Source organism: Sapajus apella, unplaced genomic scaffold (assembly GCF_009761245.1).
Source record: "Sapajus apella isolate SASKATOON/1434 unplaced genomic scaffold, GSC_monkey_1.0 scaffold95, whole genome shotgun sequence".
Classification (NCBI taxonomy): Eukaryota; Metazoa; Chordata; class Mammalia; order Primates; family Cebidae; genus Sapajus; species Sapajus apella.
This window is the reverse complement of record NW_022437035.1, coordinates 2,531,860-2,554,302: the sequence shown is the minus strand read 5'-3', so window position 1 is coordinate 2,554,302 and position 22,443 is coordinate 2,531,860. Positions and strand designations below refer to the sequence as shown.

The window sequence follows — 22,443 nt, the reverse complement described above, 5'->3', positions numbered from 1 at the left end:
AAGGGGAGGAGGAGGAAGGGGAGGAGGAGGAAGGGGAGGAGGAGGAACCAAAAACAGAAGGATAAAAGGCATAAGTGTAGAAAGGAGGAGAAAAGACTACAGGTCTGAACTGACACTGCCTTGCTGACTCTCATTTCCACACCTCTGGAGTTGGCACCGAGCCCAGCACGTAGTAGATGCTCAGCAAATGCCGTTGAATTCAATCAAGGTAGATGAGAAAGAAGAGGTAGCCAGGAAGAGAAAAGTGGAGGAAGGGCAAAGAAATGTGGGAAGAAGAGAATAAGGGTTAGCGCATGAAAGAAGAGGAGGCAGGGTAAACAGGAGAGAAGTTGAAATGAGAATGGGCAGAGGAGGTGGAGAGGAAGAGGAAGGAGACCCAGGGGCCTGTGGCGATGCAGAAAAAGGAAGGAGACTTAGGCAAAGGCAAAAAGGAGAGAGGAGAACGTTGCAGAGGCTTTTCAGGCTGGGAACTAAGGATCTGCCGCCTTTGGCTTTGACCAAAAGGCAAGATAGGCTGGGATCCACGGCGAAGTAGCCTGCTGCCCAGAAATAGGAGCCTGGCGGTCACAGTCTGTGAGGTACAGACTGGTGATCAGGTACAGAGGCCACAGGTGTGCTGGGCCCAAGCCAGGAAGGTTCCCAGCTATGCTGGTACAGGGGGATTTGCACCCGCCTTCCCTGGGGTCCTTGAGCAGCAATGCCTTCTGCAAGTCATGGAAGCCGAAATGTCCCACACAGTCACTCAGGCCCAGCCTGGCTGTCACAGGGTCTGATGTCTTGAGATTGGGGTGGGCTGAGTCCCACCTTTCTGGAATGGTCTGGTGCCTCTGAAACCTCAGCTGGTGAGCTTAAAACAGGAATGCAGGCCATGCAGTGTAGACTCCTGGGGGGGCTGGAGAGGAGACGTGGGGGCAGAGTGAGGAGAGAGGGGGAAGAGAGGGCACGGAGGAAGGAGAGAAAGAAGCTGCCCACGGCCAAGTGCTTCTTCCTGGCTTTCCCATGCAGAAATCCACCTACGTCTCTCTGCAAGTGCTTTTTCTATTTCCTGTCTGAAACCACCTCTCAAGGTATGAAGTTCCTTGCATCCACTCCTTCCTGTGTAGAGACTGAAGAATTTAATCTAAATTCAGATGCCCTTTTGTAGGCTTTAAGATAAGGATCCCAAGCTCTGCTGAGCAAGGCTGGATGATCATTTCCGTTTCTGTCTTAGCGCTGGACACTTCAAACACCTCCTGCCTGACTTCATCCTGGGACCAGAAAGAGTCTTCTTAGCTGTCCTCACAGGACCAGGTGGGTGTGACTCAGATGGAACTCTCCATCATCAGCATGATGGAGGGATGTCAGATAATCAGGATGTTACCATGCCTGCTTCCCGGAGCCTGGGCCAGGGAGAGGGATGATGTATAAAAGGCTCTCAGAGTCACTGAGAGACAGAATAGGCAGGGGCACTGTTACTCTTCAAGGCAAAGCTCCAGAAAAGCCTTGAGGACTTCCACTGCCTGCCCCATAGTCTGTCCAAAAAGGAATATCCTTCTGGTATACCTGCTATGGGAAAGAGCCAGAGGATAGTCCTGGAGCATCCGGCCACAAAGACGCCAGGGCTGGTTTTATAACTTAGTGGATGAAAGAGTCATTGGTGACAACAGCTACCCCTGACTAAATACCTACTGTGTACCAGGTGCGGTGCTGGCTACCAGGAATATAGGAGACAGCAAACTGATCCTGCCCTCAGAGCAACCCCAAGAGGTAGGGATTATGACCTCCAGGCACAGAGAGGTTGAGTAACCTCTGCAAGCACACACAGCTGGAAACCAAGTCTGGTTTTGCCACTCAGTAGCCATGTGACCTGGGATCACTGCCTAACTTCTCAAAGCCTCAGTTTCTTTAGCTGAAAAATGGGGGAAACCAGATTAGCCTTGCAATGCCGTGGAGATAAGAACTCCATGAAGGCAGGATTTTTATCCATTGTGTTCACTGCTACCAGAACAGTGTCTTAGCACACAGTAAGTGCTCAATGAATTTGTGTTGAATGAGTGAGGGAAGCACCAGGGCCCTAGTACATTGTAAGTGCTCCATAAACGTGCTGGATACATGAGTGAATTGCCAGCCCTCAGACTCATAGTAGGTGCTCAATAAAATGTATGTTCAAGTTATGAATCATGTTCCAGTGCTTGCCACATAGTAGGTTCCAATAAATATTGGACTGATGAATTGATGAGTAAGGGCATTTATATGAAAATGCTGTAAGTATGGATGGGTTGCTTCAAGTCATAGAAGTTTTTTAGGTAAATTAAAACACGAAAACTCAGGAATACTGTAATTTCCACTCTTTCTAACCTGCAAGGCTTAAAAACAACCAACCAAACAAACAAACAAAAGCGTTTCAGAAGCAGAGAGACCTGAGTTCAAATCCCAGCTCTGGCTCTGTCTATTCCAACCCAGATTTTTTTTTTTTTTTTTCAGTGGTGCGATCTTGGCTCACTGCAACCTCTGACTCCCAGGTTCAAGTGATTCTCTTGTCTCAGCCGCCTGAGTAGCTGGGATTACAGGCACCTGCCACCAGGCCCAGCTAATTTTTATATTTTTAATAGAAACGGCGTTTCACCATGTTGGCCAGGTTTGTCTTGAACTCCTGACGTCAGGTGATCCATCTGCCTCAGCCTCCAAAGTGTTGGGATTACAGGCGTGAGCAACACCGCCTGGGCCTCCAGGTATCTTTTGAAGCCTAAACATGCACAAGTGTAAGAGTGGGAATGACACTGCCCTAGGTCCCAGGGTCCTGTTAGCAATGAGAGATGATGTGTGCCACATGCACATTCAGTATCTAAGAGTGGAGGCTACCCCCAGTACTACAAGTGAGGCAAAAGACGCTACAGTTAAACTTTCATACATGACTTATCTCCAAGTATTACTAATGGTATAACACAAATTTTAAAATCTTAACACTTGTCTGATCGCTTTTCTTTAGTGACCACTTTCATTGGTGCTAGAGAAGTCCCCAGACTGAGGGCAGACATTCAAGAGTAAACAATTCCTATGTATGTGTCTACCGTGAACAGCATGGAGAAGGGAAGTGGAGATTGAAGTGGTTGGTTCAGCCTCAGAACAAGCTAGTGTTGGAGACAGTGTCCTCTGCTTGGATTATACCTTTCCCCCTTTCATAATATCTTACGAATGGGGCCCCATTGTTTCATCTCCAGTGTTGACCACAGAAGCAGATGCTCTATGAAAATTGATGAAGAGCAAAGAAGAAGGCACCTCCATCTGCGTGTATCACATTCCGCATCTCATCAAGCAGCATGGCCCCATCAACATTGGAGGCATCACTCCACCTTGCAGATGAGGAAACTGAGGCTCGCCGGTGAGCAATCATTTGCTCAAGGCCACACTGCTCAGTGAACCTTGCTGGGCCAGATCTGAATCCCATTCTTCTTCCACTACATCACACACTCACTGGGCAGAAGGCTGAAGGGAAACCTCAACCAGATGAACTTACACATACACATTTTTCAAAATCCACTGCGACATAATGAACCAAAAAAAAAGTTAGCTCCAGGTCAAGGCGATGCTGGATTTACTGTCATTAGACTTAATCACGCAGCAGAACAAAGCAAACAAAACATAATTCCCAGATCTGAGCGTGGTCAGAGCCTGGGCCAATTGTAGCTACCAGGAAACTCGATGCAGACGTAATGACACCATGAATCATCCCCAAAAGCATGCTGTCACCCCCCATTCTTCATCTACTCCCTGAAATTAAAGAGGAAATTAAAAACATATTGATGTTCTTTAATACTAATGAGGCCTGCGATGGGAAACTCGACGCTCTTTGAAGATGGCGTGAAGATTTGGTAACTGAGTCCAAAATAACAAGGCAGAGTCTGTAATGAAAGTTGATATGGCACCACCCAGGGCTGTCTGTTATGCAGGGAATGGGAGGCACTTACGAAGCCACTGTGGTGCGCAGGTAAATGCCACATCATTAGCATTATCACGTATCATGCCATTAGGTTTTGTAGACATTACTCAAGTTTATGCTCACAACAGTTGTCTAAAGCAGATATGGCAATCTTCCCATGTCAGAAATGAGGCTCGGAAAGAATCAGTAATTTGTTATGTGATCCGTGGGAGAACATGGATTTCAACCAAGGAGTCCAGCTCCGGGCCCATGCCTCCCAACTGCTCTACTCTACCGCCCTTTATTTTCCTGTTTCACACATGAGGAAGCTGAGGCTAAGAGAGGCAAACGGGCTTGCTGAGGAGGGCAGAGCTGAGGCTCCCCCCCGGTCTGTCTGTCTTCCTACAATGTTCTGCTGAGCACACAGCGGCAGAAGGTGGGCTGCTGTCCTGTCTGTGGGAGAGGACTGTAGGTGTGGAGTCTGGAAAATCCCATGGAGAAGGGTCCATCGTGTAAGAAATTCCAGGGAAACTGAAGCACAGACTACAAACACAGCAAGAATTTGGCAAGGGAGAGAGCAGTCAGTACTGGCACCTGGGTGCGTAGCCTTTCTTTCTTTTTTTGAGACAGTTTCACTCTTGTTGCTCTGGCTGGAGTGCAACGGCACGATCTCAGCTCACTGCAACCTCCACCTCCTGGGTTCACGTGATTCTCCTGCGTCAGCCTCCTGAGTAGCTGGGATTACAGGCACCCACGACCACCACACCCAGCTAATGTTTGTATTTTTAGTAAAGATGGAGTTTCGCCATGTTGGCCAGGCTGGCCTCGAACTCCTGACCTCAAGTGATCCACCCACCTCGGCCTCCCAAAGTGCTGGGATTAAGGTGTGAGCCACCATGCCTGGCCAGGCACAGCCTTTCCTGAGGAGGTGTGTTGAGTCAGGCTTTGGAAAGAGGGGTAGAATTTCAGCGGTGATGATGGCTTGAGAAAGACACTTCAAGTAAGAGCAGAAGATTCCTGCTATGGATTCTTAGCTTATTCAATTTGCAAAACCCTTGACAAGCAAGGGCTGATATCTAAATTTCACAGGCAAGGAAACTGAGGCTTAGGAAGCTCCCCCATCCCTAGCTGAGAGGGAAGTTCAAAACAAGGAGGATGCTGGGGATTGGGGTAGAGATAGCTAAGGGAGCAGGCAAGTGAGGAGGAGGTGACATTGGCAGCAATCTGTCCCATGCCTGGCCACTCTTGGCATGGGGAATAGAGTTAGGAGACAGACACTGTGAATATCCTACAGTCCCTATAATAAGGCAGATTTTATGAGACAAGGTCACTCTCAAGGCTTGCTTGCTGTTCTCTCTGGTGCTTAAGGTTAGAGCCGAGTCTTTGACAATTTTACAAACCAATCCATCGAGTGGCCCTGAGTGGACACCGGCCTTCACGCCTTCTGTGGCTCAGCAGAATTTGCCTTGACTTCACCCATACAGTCTTACTGACTACCAGGGACTAACGTCAGTGAATTTTGCATAGGGTTGCCCGTTCGAATCACCCCTGGAACTCTACCAAAAAAAAAAAACAACAACAACAGTTAAATTGAAGGTGGGTGGTTATAAGCAGATCATTCTCATTTAAAAGAGACTGAAGAGCAACGCAAGATGTTAATAATAAAAACAAAACAGGGAAGAAGGGTCTGTGTGAGCTCTCTGTGCTTTCTGTTCTTTTTGTGAAAACCTAAAACTACTCAAAAGTGAAAAGTCTATAATTTTTCTTAAAAGAAACTAAAGAAGCATAATCAAATATAATTAGTTTTCTTAATAGAATCATTCTGTGAACCTCAGCATCACCTAATATATCTTTGTAATACACCTGCACATGTACCCCCTGCTTTTAAAAATTAAATTTGAAAAATAAAAAAATAAGAAGATAATATAAAAACACAGTGATACGAGACAATTTTAGGATAATTGGGTAATATAAGAGATGGGATCTTAGACAATGTTATGGATTTGTTAATTTTTTTAAGTGTGATAGTGATACAATACTTAGAAAACGTCCTTCTTAGAAGAAAGATGTGAAATTATTTAAAGAGAGCTGCAATGTTGTCGACTTGTTTTTATATGGGAAAGGAAAGGAAAGGAGAGGGAGGGGAGGAAGGGAAAAAGGAAGGAAGGAAGGAAGGAAGGCAGGGAGGGAGGGAGGAAGGAAGGAAGGAGGAAGGAAGGAAGGAAGGAGGAAAGGACAGAAGGAAGGAAGGAGGTCAGGAGAGAAGGAGGGAGGGAGGGAAAATGTGTTTAAACATAGATATTGAGGGGGAGCTAAAGATAGAAATGAAGTCATGTGGAAAATTCTAGCAACTATCATAATAAGGTAGAAGCTAATAGTTGATAGTGCCCTCTGTTGTTAACAAATTTAAAAAATAAGGAAAAGAGAAAAGAAAGGAAGGGAGGAAGGAAGGAAGGAAGGAAGGAAGGAAGGAAGGAAGGAAGGAAGGAAGGAAAAGAGGAAGGGAGAGAGAGAAGAAAGGGAGTGAGGGAGAGAGAGAGGGAGGGAGGAAAGGAGGAAAGGAAGGAGGGAAGGGAGGGAGGGAGGGAGGAAGGAAGGAAGGAAAGGAAGGAAGGAAATAGGCTAATTAGAAAGAATTAGGAGGGAGTCAGAGAGGAAGGAACTGACACTCTGCAGGTGATTCTGATACACCATCATTCTATATTTAAAGAAAAACCAGATAAACAAACATTTTCACTCATCCTTTAACGCTCAGCCCAGCTATAGCTTCCCCCTGAATGCCCTTCTGCCCTCTGGCCTGGGTTGGGGCATCTCCTGGCTCTCACAACCTCCTGTGTCTCCCTTTGCACTGTAGTTGTCTGTTTACTTATTTGTATCTCCCAGCAAGGCTGTGAGTTTCTGGAGTAGGTCTATCCCATGTCTTTTTTCTATGAATCCCCAGCATCAGGAATGCCTCAAAGAAAGCTTGTAGAATGGAAAGAATGAAGGAATGGAGGATTAGAAAGATGAGAGATTGTGGAAGTGTGGAAAGAATGTGCAAATGGCTGCCTCACCTGGGCTGGACAATTCAGAACCCAGTATCCCTGCTCACCAGTCAGTCACATCCCCTTCTCCTGGCTGAAAAACGAGATTCAAAAACCACTTCCAGTACGCAGTCTATAAAATGAGTTCTCCATATTTCTAACACCAAGCCAAGAGCCTTGTTTCATTTCCAAGAGCCTTGTTTCATTTCTACAGAATGTGATCAATTTCCAGAATATCAAATTGAGACTGATTTGGAGCCTCATCTGGTTTGAACCCCTCACTCTACACCTAGAAAAATAGAGAAGAGAATAGAACTTCCCAAGTCGCACTCTGATGAGATGGTGCAAGTACTGGCTCTAAAACTCGAATCTTTTACCTTCTGCTACAATTTCCACAATGTTTCGAAGAACAGAATTCTAGATTTGTAGAGTAATTAAAATCTAATTGGCTTGTAGACTCAATTGGGATTCAACATATTTAGGGAAATTTAATGCATGCCTTCACTTTCCACGCAGACATTGCCTCACCTGAGTATGCTGAAATGGCAATAGTCACATAAAATCTCAGACTAATTCATAAAAGCATTCAGTTCCCCATGAAAATGCAGTTTTAAGTGAATGGAAATTACGCATCCATTCATATTTCCTTACATCCATCCTAAATCATTTATTGAGTGTCATGATGCCAGATGTTGTCGACATAGAGATGAAAAGTGCTTGTCTTCAAGGAACTTACATTCTAGGGGGGTAGTAGATTTGCCAAGTTAGGACTGGAAGAAAACATGAGTGAAACTTTGTGTTTCCCTAGGCATAAAAAGTAAGAAAAAAAATTAGCTTTCATTTTAATTATAGGTAATTAAATTATCATTTCATTATAGGTAAACTCATGTCTCAGGGGTTTGTTGTACACATTATTTCATCACCCAGGAATTAAGCCGAGTACCCACTAGTTATTTTTTCTGATCCTCTCCCTCCTCCCACTCTCCACCCTCCGACAGTCCCCAGTGTGTGTTGTTCCCTCTATATGTCCATGTGTTTCCATCATTTAGCTCCCACTTATAAGTGAGACCATGTGGTATTTGGTTTTCTGTTCCTCTGTTAGTTTGTTAAGGATAATGGCCTCCAGCTCCATTCATGTCCCTGCAAAGGATATGATTTCATTCTTTCTTATGACCGCATAGTATTCCATGGTCTACATGCAGCACATTTTCTGTATCCAGTCTACTATCGATGGGCATTTAAGTTGATTCCATGTCTTTGCTTTTGGGAATCATGCTGGGATGAGCATACACATACATGTGTCTTTATGGTAAAAACAAAATAATGTATATTCCTTTAGATACATACTCAGTATTGGGATTGCTGTGTTAAGTGGCATTTCTGCTTTTGGTCTCTGAGGAATCACCAGGTTGTTTTCCACAATGGTCAAGATGGATTAAAGACTTAAATGTAAAACTCGAAACAATAAAACCTCTGGAAAACAACCCGGCAATACCATTCTGAACCCAGCAACGGGCAAAGACTTGATGAAGAAGATGCCAAAAGCAATTACAACCAAAGCAAAAGCTGATAAATGGGATCAAATTAAACTAAAGAGCTTCTGCACGGCAAAAGAGACTATCAACAGAGTGAACGGACAACCTGCAGAATGGGAGAAAGTACTTGCAAACAATGCATCTGACAAAAGCCTAATATCCAGCAACCATAAGCAACTTAAACAAATTTACAAGAAAAAAACAAACAACCCCATTAAAAAGTGAGCAAAGGACATGAACAGACACTTGTAAAAAGAAGGCATACATGTGACCAGCAAGCATTATGTAAAAAAGTTCAACATCACCGATCGTTAGAAATGCAAAGCAAAACCACAATGAGGTACCAACTAACACTAGTTAGAATGGCTATTATTAAAAAGTCAGCCAGTTGCAGTGGCTCACGCCCAGCACTTTGGGAGGCTGAGATGGGTGGATCACCAGGTCAGGAGTTCAAAGCCAGCCTGGCCAAGATGGTGAAACCCTATCTACTTAGGAGGCTAAGGCAGAGAATTGCTTGAACCCAGGAGGTGGGAGGTTGCAGTGAGCCACGATCGTGCCACTGCATTCCAGCCTGGGTGACAGAGTAAGACTCCATCTCAAAAAAAAAAAAAAAAAGTAAAAAAATACCAGGTGCTAGCGAGGTTGTAGAGAAAAAGGAATGCTTACACACTGTTGGTGGAAGTGAACATTAGAAAAAAAATGTTTATTTAGGAAAGAGAGTAAAAGTCTAGCCAGCACTCAGCTTCCAGACATAATAGCTTGCATCAGAGCTACTTGGAAAAGCCAGAAAAGTAGAATTCAAATTTAAGGACAGTGGAAAGCCATCACAGCAGCCAGGACTGAAAAGGCCAAATCCTGGAAAGAGGGAAATACGCTAAAGGTGAATACAGGATGATGTGGCACTTTCCCTGAGGGTCATTTGCTGACCTCAAAGAAGAATTAATATGGAGAACTTATACTTCCAGATGCTATATCGGTTCAAGGATGGACATGTGGAAAAGTGGAATATAATAGAGTCTGCAGACAGACGTATGTACATAAGATCACTTGATTTATGACAAATTCATACTGTTGTGCAATGTGGACAATATTATTCCTTTAAAATATATGTGCTGAGCCAACTGGATATCTATATGGAAACGAGTGAGCCCTACCTCACATCATAAACAAGTCTCAATTCATGATGCATTGTATATCTAGATATAAAAGGTAAATCAATACAATGTCTACAAAAAAATAAGAAAACATTTTACAATTTCAAAGTAGGCAAATAAGTTTTCAACAGTATATAAAAAGCACCAACCATAAAGGAAAACATTATAAATTGGGTTACATGAAAATTAAGAACTTTGCTTATAAAAATAAACCATTAAGGCAATGAAAAAGGTGAGTCACTGAGTGGGAGAAAACCCACATACCTTATAAAGGGCATGCATTCAGAATTCATAAAGAACTCCTGCAGATCAATACAAAAGAGATGGATAACCAAGGAAGAATAAAAATAATGGACAAAAGGCTTTCTCAGGCAATTCATTAAAGAGGATATTCAAGTGAAGATATAAGCACATAAAAAGATTTCTTTACCAGGGAAATGTGAGTGAAGACCCAAATTTAAAACGGTCAACATCCATTAGAATAGCTAATTTTTAAAATAACAAAACCAAGTGTTGTCAAGGAATTAGACCAACTGCAACATTCATTCACTGCTGATAGTTACACATAAATTGGAATGACTGTTTTGATGGCATTTACCAAAGCTGAAAACACACCTAGCAATTCTACTGCTGAGTACACGCCCAACAGCAATCTGTATATTGAAGCAACAAAAGACGTGCACAAGATTGTTCACAGTAATAACTGTTGATAATCATGCAAAACTATAAACAACCTAATTGTCTATTAATAACAGAATAAATTAATTATTACTCTATGTTCACACAATGGCATATTATTGACTAGGGTTTCTCAGGGGTGGTATAATTGCCATTTTGGACCAGATAATTTTATGTGGCCTGTCCTGTGCATTGTAAGACATTTGGCAACATCCCTGAACTCTACCCATTAGATGCCAGTAGCATGAGGCAGCCAAAAATGTCTCCAGACATTGCCAGTTGTCCCCTGTTGAAGTGGGTGGTGGTGCAAAAGTGCCTCAGGGTTAGAACCACTGTTATAGACTATAGAGCAATGAAAATAAATGAATTACTGCTACGTGCAACAGTGTCGAGGAATCTTGAAAACATATTGAAAGAAAGAGGCCAGACACAAAAGAGGACACACTGGATGATTCCATTTACACAGGTCGAAAAGGGGCATACCTAATTTACAGTGTTAGAAGTCAGGATGGTGGGTATCTTTCAGGAAGGAGGAGGTCGTGGCTTGAATGGGCACATGGAAGTTTTCGGGGCATTGTAATGGTCTGGTCTTGATTTTGTTAGTAATTACAAATTAATTGGGTATGATCAATTTTTTGAAAATTTCCTCATGACACACTTTCCTGTATATATATTCCAATAGTAAATTTATGTAACAAAACCTTAGCTTAATCAGAGAATCACAGATTCTAAAGGAATGTTCTCACGCCTGTAATCCCAGCACTTTGGGAGGCTGAGGCGGGCAGGTCACTTGAGGTCACAAGTTCAAGACCGGCCTGGCCAACATGTGGAAACCCTGTCCCTACTAAAGATATAAAAAATCAGCTGGGTGTGGTGGTGTGCACCTGTAATCCCAGCTACTCAGGAGGCTGAGGCAGGAAAATCGCTTGAACCTGGGAGGCGCAGGTTGCAGTTAGTCAAGATCGCACCATTGCACTCCAGCCTAGGTGACAGAGCGAGACTCTGTCTCAATAACAACAACAAAAAGAATGTTCTGAACCATCAATGATGTATCCAAATGGTTTTCTACAAGCCTCCTCCTTAGGTGAACCTCAAATTTTCTAAAAGTTCCACAGACCTACCATCCAAGACCTGGAGTTCTAGACAGGAAATAGCCTTTCTTCCTATAAAAACCTGTCTGAGAGGGACCATGGTGGTAAGGATAAATCCTGGGCCTACATTCAGACTTTCCCTGGTTTCACTTGCTCAGGACTTTGGTCCATGGTGAGTATGTTTGCATTGAATACTTCTGTGCATTCAGTTTCAACATCTTTTCCGCTAATCTTCCTAATACTGACAAAACTGAAAAGACTTCTTATGTCCTAGGAAGACAGAAAACCATATTCATGAGAGGCCCATTCATTAGGTATATTCACAATGGATTAAAATTATCCTGAGCCCCAGTTCTAAGAATGCAGAAACCAGTAAATAAACGTACTATTGAAATAAGATTAGCACCCGATGCTTAACCCACTTTCGGAACGAGCTGTTTTTAAAGCTAAGCACCATTTAGTCACAAATCCATAATTAATGAACTAATTACAAATGAGTCTTATCTAATCATTTAAGCAGCCCTCATATGACCCATCCTTGGTTTCCTGTCTGTAGCAGAGTAATTGCCCTTCTTTGAAAGTAACACAACTTTGTTTTAAGGACAATACTGTCTAATTTAGATCTTTTTACTAATTCAACCCAAATAAAAACAAACAGGGGTGGTGGTAGCGTCTACATCTTTTCTTTTAAACCAAGAACCGCAAGCCAAGAGTTTGGGGCTGCATATGTTTACAGAAAGCAAATTTTCCCCTGCAAAAAGGAAAAGTTGTAATGCCATCTTTTAGCCAAACGAAAAGCAGTTGTGTTAAATCGGCACCAAAGCAAATGATACATACAACAGTAATTAGCAAAGATTACACAGTAATTAAAATCACGATGATTATGTGAGTGAGAATAATTTATACAATAATCTCCACGCTCACACTGCAATATGGTACAAGTCCAATAGCAACAGTAGAAAGCCGGGTTTGGTAATAAATTCAAAGCACAGCATCACTAATGATGTGGTGATAGATTGGCCATTGAAATTTAGGGATAAATAAAGTCTCTGATCAGGATCCATCATTTTAGTTGGATTTCCCAAGGTCACCGAATGGGGACCCCAAACACTCTCACAGGTTTCCTTCCTCCCCGCCGTTCTTTGTCTTCATACTCTTGCCTATTCCCAGCCTCCCCCGGGTGGAAAACATTGGCTACGCTTACAGTTTTTATCTACCAAGCTTCATTCTCCTGCTTCAGGTAAGGCCCTTCATTGTCCTTTGGGGAACCCTGCCTCCCTCAATGCTCTCATGGTTTGGTGGGAATTTCCAACAGCCAGGTGAGAAGACTGACTTAGGCTAAAGGTAAGAGTCTCCTTCAATCCCCTTGTCCATTCTGACTGGTCCAGGCTCACTCGGGCTTGGAATTTTTTGTGAAACTGTGAAGAAGAGAGAAACCCTCTTTACTGCTGGACTCAGAATGATGCAGGCATGAGTTTGGAGCTGTTGGCCGCCATCTTGTTGCCCCCCAAAAAAACCAACAAAGAAGACAGTGGAGCAGAGAGGTTGGTGGGGAACCAAATCCCCGTGATCATTTTTGAATTCCTGGATCGAGCCATGCCTGAAGCTAGCATTTTCTTTCTGGTTTCCCAGCTTTAGGAGACAATAAATGTTCCTTCTTACTCAGGCCAGGTTGATAGGTTTTAGGTCACCTACACTCATAAGAATCCTAACATGATGCGGAGGAGTCTTGGTATCTCCTTAGGGCTCCAGGTCAGAGTTTAAAACCTTCGGGTCAATTCTCTTTGGATGTCCCCAAACACACAAAGTTTAACATCTTTAAAACTGAGCTCACCACTTTCATGGCCAAGAGATTTTCTGTTGTGCTCATGGTTTTCTGCTGTGAGTTCGGCCCACTTCTGCAATCTCTGGCATGGGGAGCACCCGGTCATAGCTTTCCCTAGTCCTGACTGTCAACATCCATCCCTCCGCACAGAGGCATCACCTGGCCTGGTGTGGGACAAAGGACAGAGGATGGAACAGAGTTTCTGGTGGCAGGCCTTCCGCTGGGTACTCTACGGTGCTAATTTGTTAAAGTTGTTAATTCTTCAGCTCTGCGAAGGGAATATTATTAAAGCCTATTTCATGGTGGAAGGGTGGAGACTCAGAGACTGTAACTTGCTCATAGTCAGGAACTAGTAAGGGAGAGGTTGTCTTAGAAACCAGATCTACACTTTACTCTCTTGAAGTGTGACTCTAAGGCCTGCTGGTCAGGCCCTGTTGAACTCTCTGAGCCCACCACACGCTTCTGCCCTCAGTCTGCACTCTGGGGGCCTGAACCCCAGACCCTCTGTTCTCCTCATCATAGTTCATCAATCCTGCTTCATGTTTCCAATAGCTTGTTCTGTGATAGGAGCCTGGCAAATCTATCCTGGGTTCTTGATATCAACATCGTCTGTTTCATTGCCCTGATGAGAAGCCATCTGACTTCAAACCACCGGACACTTATCTGTTCAATGAGTATTTATTGAATACCTACTATGTGCCAGGCACTGTACTAGGTGCTGAGGTTCAAGAAGGACAGAGACAAGGGTTATGTCCTTAAGAAGCCCACAGCTCTCCCGAAAGAGACAGACACCTTACCAAGATTATACCTACGTAATACACACTATGCCATGAGAGAGGGAGATTTGGGGTCTGTGAGATAACAGTAGAGGGGCACCTGACCCACCAGGATATCAGGGAGGCCCTTGTGGCAGGCAAGGCATGAGCTGAGTCCTGAAGGATGATGAAGAGGAGACGAGAAACCCTGGAAGGGTGTTCCCGTCACAGGGAATATCACAGACAAAGGACTAGGGTTGTGAACCAGCATAGTGTGTGCAGAAGGACTATAAGCCACTTGGGGTACACATTGTGATAAAAAAGAGGGAAATAAGACCAGTAAAGTGGGCGGGACCTATATCACAAAGGGTCTTGTAGGCCAGGCTAAGGCAATTGACTTCTACCTTGCAAGGCAGAGGTCAGCAAAGGTTTTCCGCAAAGGGCCAGATGGCAAATATTTTTGGCTTTGTGGATTATATGGTCTCTGATGCAACTCATCAATTCTGCCATTGTACTGCAAACACGGTTATGGTCAATATGATTTTTATAAAACCCATGGGCATAGCTGTGGTCCAATAAAACTTTATTTACCAAAACACGGCGAGGGCCAGATTTGGCCTGTGGGCAGGAGTCTGCCAACCCCTGCTGTAGGCAATGAAGAGCCACTGAAACCAGATTTTCCTTTGAGAGGACTCCTACTAGCCAAAGTATAGAGGATGGGCTGAAGGAGGCTGGTATTGAAGGCTCTCTGCCAGACTCTAGGAGCAAAATTATGGTAGGTTGACTTAAAGGTGTTGGCAGTGGGGGATGGCGAGAAGCAGAAAGAGTTAAGAGTATTTGTTTGGGTGGAGGGGGAGGAATGAACAAGACTTAGGGATTCTTTGACTACGGAGATGAGGGGAGGGAATGATAACCTAAGATAATGAGGGCTCCAGCATGGGGTGATTTATGAATGACAGAAGCACTCAATGATCCTGATAACACAGGGTTGGTGAGACAGGATGAGTTTCCTCTTGGACATGCTGAGTTAAAACATCAGGGAGATACCTGGTTGGTGATCAGTGCAGACAATTAGATAATATACATGCATGTAAAACTTGGGAGAACATAAAGGCTGATAGTCTGCATTTGAGAGTCACCTGCTGACAGCTGCAAAGCCAAAATCACAAGAGGAGAATTGTCTGCTGTCAGGTGGAGGGAGAAACAGCCAGGTGAGGGCAGTCCCTTGTGAACCCTGGCATTCGGAGATAAGGTCGTGAGGCAAAGAGCAGGGAAGAGAAGTTTGAGGAGCACCAAGGAACAGAAATCTTTTGTCAAGGTCAACCAAATAGAGTTCCAAGAAATGTTCAGCACCGGGGAAAAGTCCAGGAAAATATAAAGACTAGAGAATGTCCCCTGATGTGTGTCTTTGGAAGCTGCTGACACAGTGAGAAAGGTTTCAATGGAGTGGCGGGGCAGTCTCTGGGCTGGAGGAAATTGAGGCATAAATGTGGAGTAAGTGAAGACGGTACCTGTTAATGGTGGTATCTGAGAAGCTCAGATCAAAGGGAAAAACAGTAACTCAATAGGACAGCAGGGTGATGGATGAGGACATGGTTAGGATGGGGAGGACCTCAGGTGTTTATAACCTCTGGGGGAAGAACTGATATAAGAAAAGTTGAGGACACGGAAGACAGAAGTGACACTAGATGAATCAGAGTGTTTTAGGGAGAAAGAAGAAGACCTGGATCCCAATTAGCTTCAGACAGGACAACACTGGACCTCATCTTCTGAGACCACAGGGAAGATGGGGCAGCTAGACACGAATGTGTATATGCCACAGCAGAAGTTAAAGCCGTTATAATTTTCCTTTGAATGAAACAGGAGTGGAGGTGCCTCCTGAGAGTGATGGGGAGAGATCAGAGGGAAGTCAGAACGGTTTGGAATAACTGCCCAGGAAATGAGAACAGCGACTCCCCAGTGACAAGGCATTGGCAGTCTCTACAGCTGGCTGAAGTTGTGCCTATCAGCATGTGGACCTTGCAGGGCAGGGTGAATGACTGTGGTTGGGGTGTATTGGGCTTGGGGTGAGGATCTAGAAGAAAATGGGGCTCAGACCCTGCTCGGGAAACCCAATGTGTTGTAAGGGTAAGAAGAAGTTGGGAGAGCCTCACTGCCCCCCAACTCTCACCCACAGAGCAGTAAAAGGAGGATGGGAAGGAGAGGTGAGGCACGCAGCGGGGCCAACATGAGCATGCCAGCCCCTGGACAGCCCAGGTACCACCTGCCGCCAGACATTAAGAGAAACTCCTGAACAAAGTATGACTGCCTCCACCCGGCGCATAAACTCCCTCCCTGCGGCCACAAAGGTAATTTAGTGTCTTCGTCTCCAGAAGCTCTTGCATTTATCAGCAGCAGCGGCACGATTCCTGGGGCTGTAAATCATAACGCTTTAGGTGTATTTCTTTTGAGTTGATACCCCCTTATAAATAATGTGGGGGATGCTTTTATTTTGTTGGCAGAAGACTGCTTTCTCCCGCTCTTCTGTTTTTAGAGTGACCTTCTTTCTCAGTCAAATGTGATATAGCCAAGAGGCTCATTTACCGGGTCTTCCCACGCACCAGGTAATACGGGAGCAGGTATAAAGAGGAGTCCTGTTCTCTACTATTATACGGCCTCCCAGCAGAAAGGACACACATATCTATTCAAATTGAAAATCCAAATGGCCTTTGACCCAGAGAATCATTTACCCGTGTTTATAAGGATGCATATTTTTCAAAACTTGACATGTTAATAGCAAATACCTGGAAAGCACCTTAAAGTGAAATAAGGGCACTACAGTTAAATAAAGCATGGCACCTTGTGCAGGAATTATGAAGAATGAGATGGACTTACGCATACTGGTAAGGAAAGATCTCCAAGGTGTATTGTCGAGGTAAAAAGGTATATTGTAAGAATTTATGAAGAGCATAACATAATTATATAATTTATGCTTTTAAAAATCCCACAAATACGCTGTGCTATATATTTGCTACAAGTACACGCAAATGTTTACAATATATACATTTAGAAAGAGATGTAGAAGGATATACACCAAACTGAAGATGATGGATCCTTCTGAGAAGGGAGCTTAAGATTGCAATGGTGGCCAAGGGGATTTTAGCCTTCTGATACATTGTAAGTTCTTTAAGAACGGAAGTATTCACAGATTACTTGTGCAATTAAAAAGAGCTAGAAGTCAAGACACCTGTACTCTGGGTCAATTCATACTATAAATTTGGATAAGATATTTCCTTCTGCAGACTTCAGTTTTTCCCATCTATATACTGAGCAAGCTGGGCTGGATAATCCTAGTGGTCCTTTGAAACTCAGAATGTCTTGAGTCTTCAAGCTGTAAGTGTATTCAAAGGAAGGATTTTCAGGCTCAGTGCCATAGGATCTGGCACTTGGTCTTGGCTGAACATTGAATGTTGAATAATAATCCTTAAGCAGTTTTAGTATTAATAAACAGAGGTCAGATTTTTCCAGTAAACTACATCAGGTGAGTAATCTACCTCCTGGATGAATGTCAGAGAGCTGTGGTAGTGTGGCAAATAAAATAGAGGTTTTGGAGGGATTCCAACCTGGATTCAAATTCTGGCTCTTCCACTTAACTGCTTTGTGCTATTAAGTGAACTACCAACCGTCTCTGCGCCACAATCAATGCTAAGCTGTGACCAAACACAGTTAATATTTCTGCTCCAGCTTTGGCGCTCTGCTCAGTTATTCATTCAACAAACGTTTATTGAGCACCAACAGTGAGCCAGCCCTGGGTATGTAAACATGAGGAAGACAGACAAGAAATCCCTTCTTACAGATGTGTAGGTATCTGCCTTGCCTCCTGTCCCCTCTGTGTTCCTGGTGCAAGCACTTTCACTCCGAACAGCAGCTGAACATGATCAAGGACTTGGAAGGGGAGAAGGAAGTGAAAGGAAGGAGACTGGATGGGGTTCTCTGGGGGCTGGAGATGCCTGAGGGGCTGCTGCAGGAGCTGTAAGACCATCTGTGCATGGATCAGTGGCTCCTCCACTGGCTCTCAGATTTCTCTTCTGTATCATGAAGATAGACAGTGAAGTCTATCTCCTGGGATTCTTCTGGGCATCAAATTACTAATGCTGATTTAAAAAATGGCTATTTTTTTTTTTTAGCTCTTTCTAGGGGCCAGGCTCTGAGTGAAAGGTGACCTGTTCATTATTACATTACCCCTGACAACAGTCATGGTTTACTCAGGAGGAAACATGAACAGAGAAGTTAAGCAGCTTGCCCAAATCTCACAGCTGCAGATATGCAAATAAAGAACGGAATATTATTTTTAAATCTATGTCCAGGTCCATACATAGTAAGGATGTAATAAATGTTTATTGGAAGTTACATGTACTGCTTTGTCTTGTTGTTCTTTAAAAGTTCACTCTAAAAACTATACATTGTATATGTTTTCCTATAGATTATGCTTTCTAGTTCAGTGCTAAGAGAATTCAGTGAATTTGAAAGCAGCCAGAACACTGATTAAAGATGAATCTCTGTATAGAATAACAATTCTAAAACTTTTCAACAGGCCATTACAATGTAAGAAGTGCCTACTTTTTGTTATTTGACAATTATCAATTATATCTTAATCACTTATAGCAAATGAAAAAAAAAAAAGAATTGGAATCCAGACCCTCTGACTTCAGATCCTGCACAGAAACCACCATACCATACTGAGGAAGGAGACCCTTAATCCTCGTAAGCTTCTCAGAGCCCTTCCCCCTAGCCTTCTACGTTGCATTTCAACAGGAGAAGTAAAGGCGGGCAGACAGGGCACCACCTTTAATCGCACTCCTGTAGATCGCAGGCATGGTATGGAGAAATCTTTCCAGAAGGTACTGTTTTTAAACATGATCACACCCACAACTAAGTCACGTACCCCATGCCTACTTCATGGATCAAGATCCTTTCATATGTAATTTCTAGAGTTGTAAGTCTTTAAAAAGCAGGGACTTTCTTTGTTAGGGGGGCTTGGCTATTTGGGGCATTCAGACCCACTGCAGCTCCCAGCTGAATAAACACCCCTTCCTTCCCAGTTTGGTGTTCCAGAGGTTTTCTCTGTGGGCTCTCCCACGACTACTACATCCCATTCAAACAGATGCCAAACAACTTACGTGAGGCTGTGATTCACAGGCTAGGATCCTTATCGTGTACCCTAATATAATTATAATTATGAAACTTGGTTATTAGGTTAACGAGGATTCACATTCTTCTCTGGCTGCCTCCCATTTTCCTGCTGCCACTGGCAGACAGGCTAAAGCAAAGGTATTTAGTTTCCAGAAGAAATAAAGTCTTCATAGTTCAGAGTTCACAGAGGACACAATTCCCTTCTTCATACAGGCCTTTGTTTTTAATTAAGACCAGTAATCAGATAATCTTGCTTTAATTAATTCCCCAGAACCACCCCATTCTTGGAACCTCTCTTTGATATTTTCACATCGAGTCTTTTAGCCTAAGATTATCTGCAGACATGCACCAGACATTTACCATTTGCCAAATATGCCCAAAAGGTTAGCATAAACTCCCACTCCCTTCTTTTTGTAAAGACAACTCCTGTATCAAAGCAAATAGGTTTTGAGTCAGGCGGGGTTGTCTGGGTTTGCTTCATGAATCTGTGATTTTTTTTTTCAGTCTTATCACATTGGTCCTTCCGTTCACAGAAACTGTGTGCATTTCATCTTAATTATGCATCTCTTAATCCGTAATATCTGATTTATGGCCATTTACTCTTAATTACAAGAGGGCCACCTTTGAAAAGGGAAACCAAGAGAGCTCAGAGAAATGGAACTGAAAAGCAAGAGGGAAGGTGGATGACTGAAGTTGTACAACTAAGGGTGAATCCAAAGGCCCATTTGTTGGAGGCAATTATTGTTGGCAACCCTGTAGATTTGTGAGGGTCCCATATCAGGCCGCACGTGAATTCATCCCTTTCTATGGTAAGGAAATTATATAACTAAAAATAAAGCTACAATCCAAATAAAGCTAAAATCTCCAGGTGATAAATCATCTAGCCCAATTTCTTCATAATGACTCTCCATTTTTTAAAAAAATGGAAGTGAATATGTTTATTAAAATTTTTTTGGACCTGTAATTACCCATAAATGGAGAAAAGAGTACGACTTGCCTTAAATAGAAGGCAACTAGAACAACTCTTACTATTTTTTAAAATGCTCACCCTGTGGTATTTAAAAACCTGGAAAACCGTGCTCCAGAGAGGACTGCATTAGGTCCTTATTGTTTCAACCATTCGGGTTTGTAAATAAAATTATATTCCATGTTTCGCAGATGAGGAAGTAGAGTTTCAGAGAGGGCAAGGGATCTGCCTAAAGTCACAGAGCCAAGAGCGGCAGAGTTATATCTCAGGCTTTCAGGACCATGCTTATTCTTGCCTATGCCAGAGGAAGTGAGAGACTTGAACAACAACTTGCAAAGTCAGAGATTCTTCAAGCTATTGGCCATCCAGAGGCAGCAAGAAGACGCTCTTACCTGGGGCTGAGGATGCGGTTGCTGGTGGCTGACTGTCGAGAGGGAGTCCTCATAGTATCTGTGGCCAGGGACAGAGTACAGCTCCACCAGGACTGCAGACTGCCCTCTGGCTGGGAGCTGAGGATGGAGACATTATCCCTAGAATAAGATTGCAGGGCACCATCAGCACAATGACAACCACAGTAACAACAATAATTAGATACTCGCCCATAGCATAAGCCAGGCATTGTACTAAGTGATATACCTGCGCAACTTCACTCACCATCCCAGAGAAGTAGGAGCCAGTGCTGCCACAGCTACACAGATGGAATTACTGAGATGTGGAGAGGCCAGTTTGGCTCTTGGCCAAGGTTGCTCAGTTCGTCAATGATGAAACCGGGATGCAAACCCTGTTCCTTTTTATTCCAATGCCCGTGCTATGAATCATGGCACTTTTCCTTGAGGAGATGCACACTCCAATTCAAATGTCGAGGTCTCTCCAATGTGGGAGTAAAGTTTGGCATTGAATTTGATATGTTCAGGGAATATATCAAGTGCGAAGGTCTTAACTCCTTCCTTACCTTAGCGGGATCATCTTTATAAACAGGGACTTTACTTTTATGTCCCCTAATTCTGAAAGCAGCCCTCACTGTTTTCAGAATTAGGGGACATAAAAGTAAGAGAGGGGGCCCTCACAGCTCCTCAATGAATCAACATTAGTTGATATACTCGCTCAGTATTATGTATATGTGTGTGTGCGTGAATATGCATGTGTGTATCTTCATATATTAATATGATTTACGTGTGTGTGCTGTATATATATTATAACATGTATAGTGTTTTTTATAGGATACTCTATGTGTGCCAAGCACCTTGGGCAGAGGAGCTGTCCACGTGAACTTAACATTGAACCTGTCCTCAACATTCCATTTCTATAAATAGCCATACAATTTTTAAAAATTATTAATGTTTTATAGAGGCACAGAGGAGAGGTTTTATTAGAATCTACCCTCTGTCCTTCCATAAAGCACTAATCATTATTTTTCAAAGAGGGAGCCTTGATTTGCTTTGCAAAGGCCCGAGGAAAGACATCGAGTAGTGATATTTGAGATACATCTTCTTGGAAGGTTGGGGCTTGGCCACGCAGGGACAGAAGAATGAAATTTTTGGTGGAAGGATTCATGTACACATAGGTACAGAGGTCATAAAGATCAGAGCATAAGCCATATGGAAAGCAGGAATCACAGCTAGAGGGCAAAGTAAGGGTCCGAATGTCAGTGTAAAAAGTCTACTCTGGGGCAATAGGGAGCCTTTGAAGGTGTTTGAGGACAGTGGCATGAGATGGCATAGGCTTCTATCTGTCTAAAAGAAACTAGGGCAATTTAATACTATGTCTCTAGCGCTGTATGTTATAACCATGAAGGCATTAGTGTCACGGGCATCACCGATAATTCTCTAAGTGGACATGGATGTTCCCTCCACAAACTGGACACAGAGGACCAGGGGCTCACCCTTGCCAGTTGCTCGGTTCTAGTTGGGGTTAACTTACATCTCTTTTCTGCCACTGCTGCCACAATCCACCGCTGTCTGGACACTAGCAAGAGATGGAAGAAAGAGTCTGTTATCCTTGTGCTGCCAGGGACTTGGGAACATGATCATTGACTTCAGACAGACATGGGTGTGTGTCCTACTTCCAACCTTTCCCCCTGTGTGATCTCAGGGAAGTCACTTGCCTTCCATGAGCTTCCTTTCTTCCTTCCTAAAATGTGGCAAATAAAGGGGCTCTGTTGTGGAGCAGAGTAAGTGAGACGACCCTTGTAAAGATCTCAGCATGGTTCCTGGCAAATAGATAATGCTAATGAAGTGGTAGCAACCATTACCACTACTCTTGTTTTACGACGACTAGTCCTGCTATTATTAACAGCATTGTTATTGCTACAAGCAAGGCATTTGCTGTATGTTCTTTGTGAGTGC

The 22,443-nt window shown here is 43.5% G+C and overlaps 1 protein-coding gene across 6 annotated transcripts in view; it reads right to left on the bottom strand.

Moving 5' to 3' along the window:
- The window catches only part of MYO18B (myosin XVIIIB), a 285,693-nt gene that overhangs the window by 7,541 nt on the left and 255,709 nt on the right, over positions 1-22,443 (bottom strand). For all 6 annotated transcript variants that reach the window (XM_032256699.1, XM_032256702.1, XM_032256700.1 and 3 more), the window contains 2 exons: positions 22,019-22,063; positions 20,491-20,628 (listed from right to left, as the gene is read on the bottom strand). In XM_032256699.1, the coding sequence (XP_032112590.1) occupies positions 20,491-20,628; positions 22,019-22,063 (183 nt within the window). The remainder of the gene's footprint in view (positions 1-20,490; positions 20,629-22,018; positions 22,064-22,443) is intronic.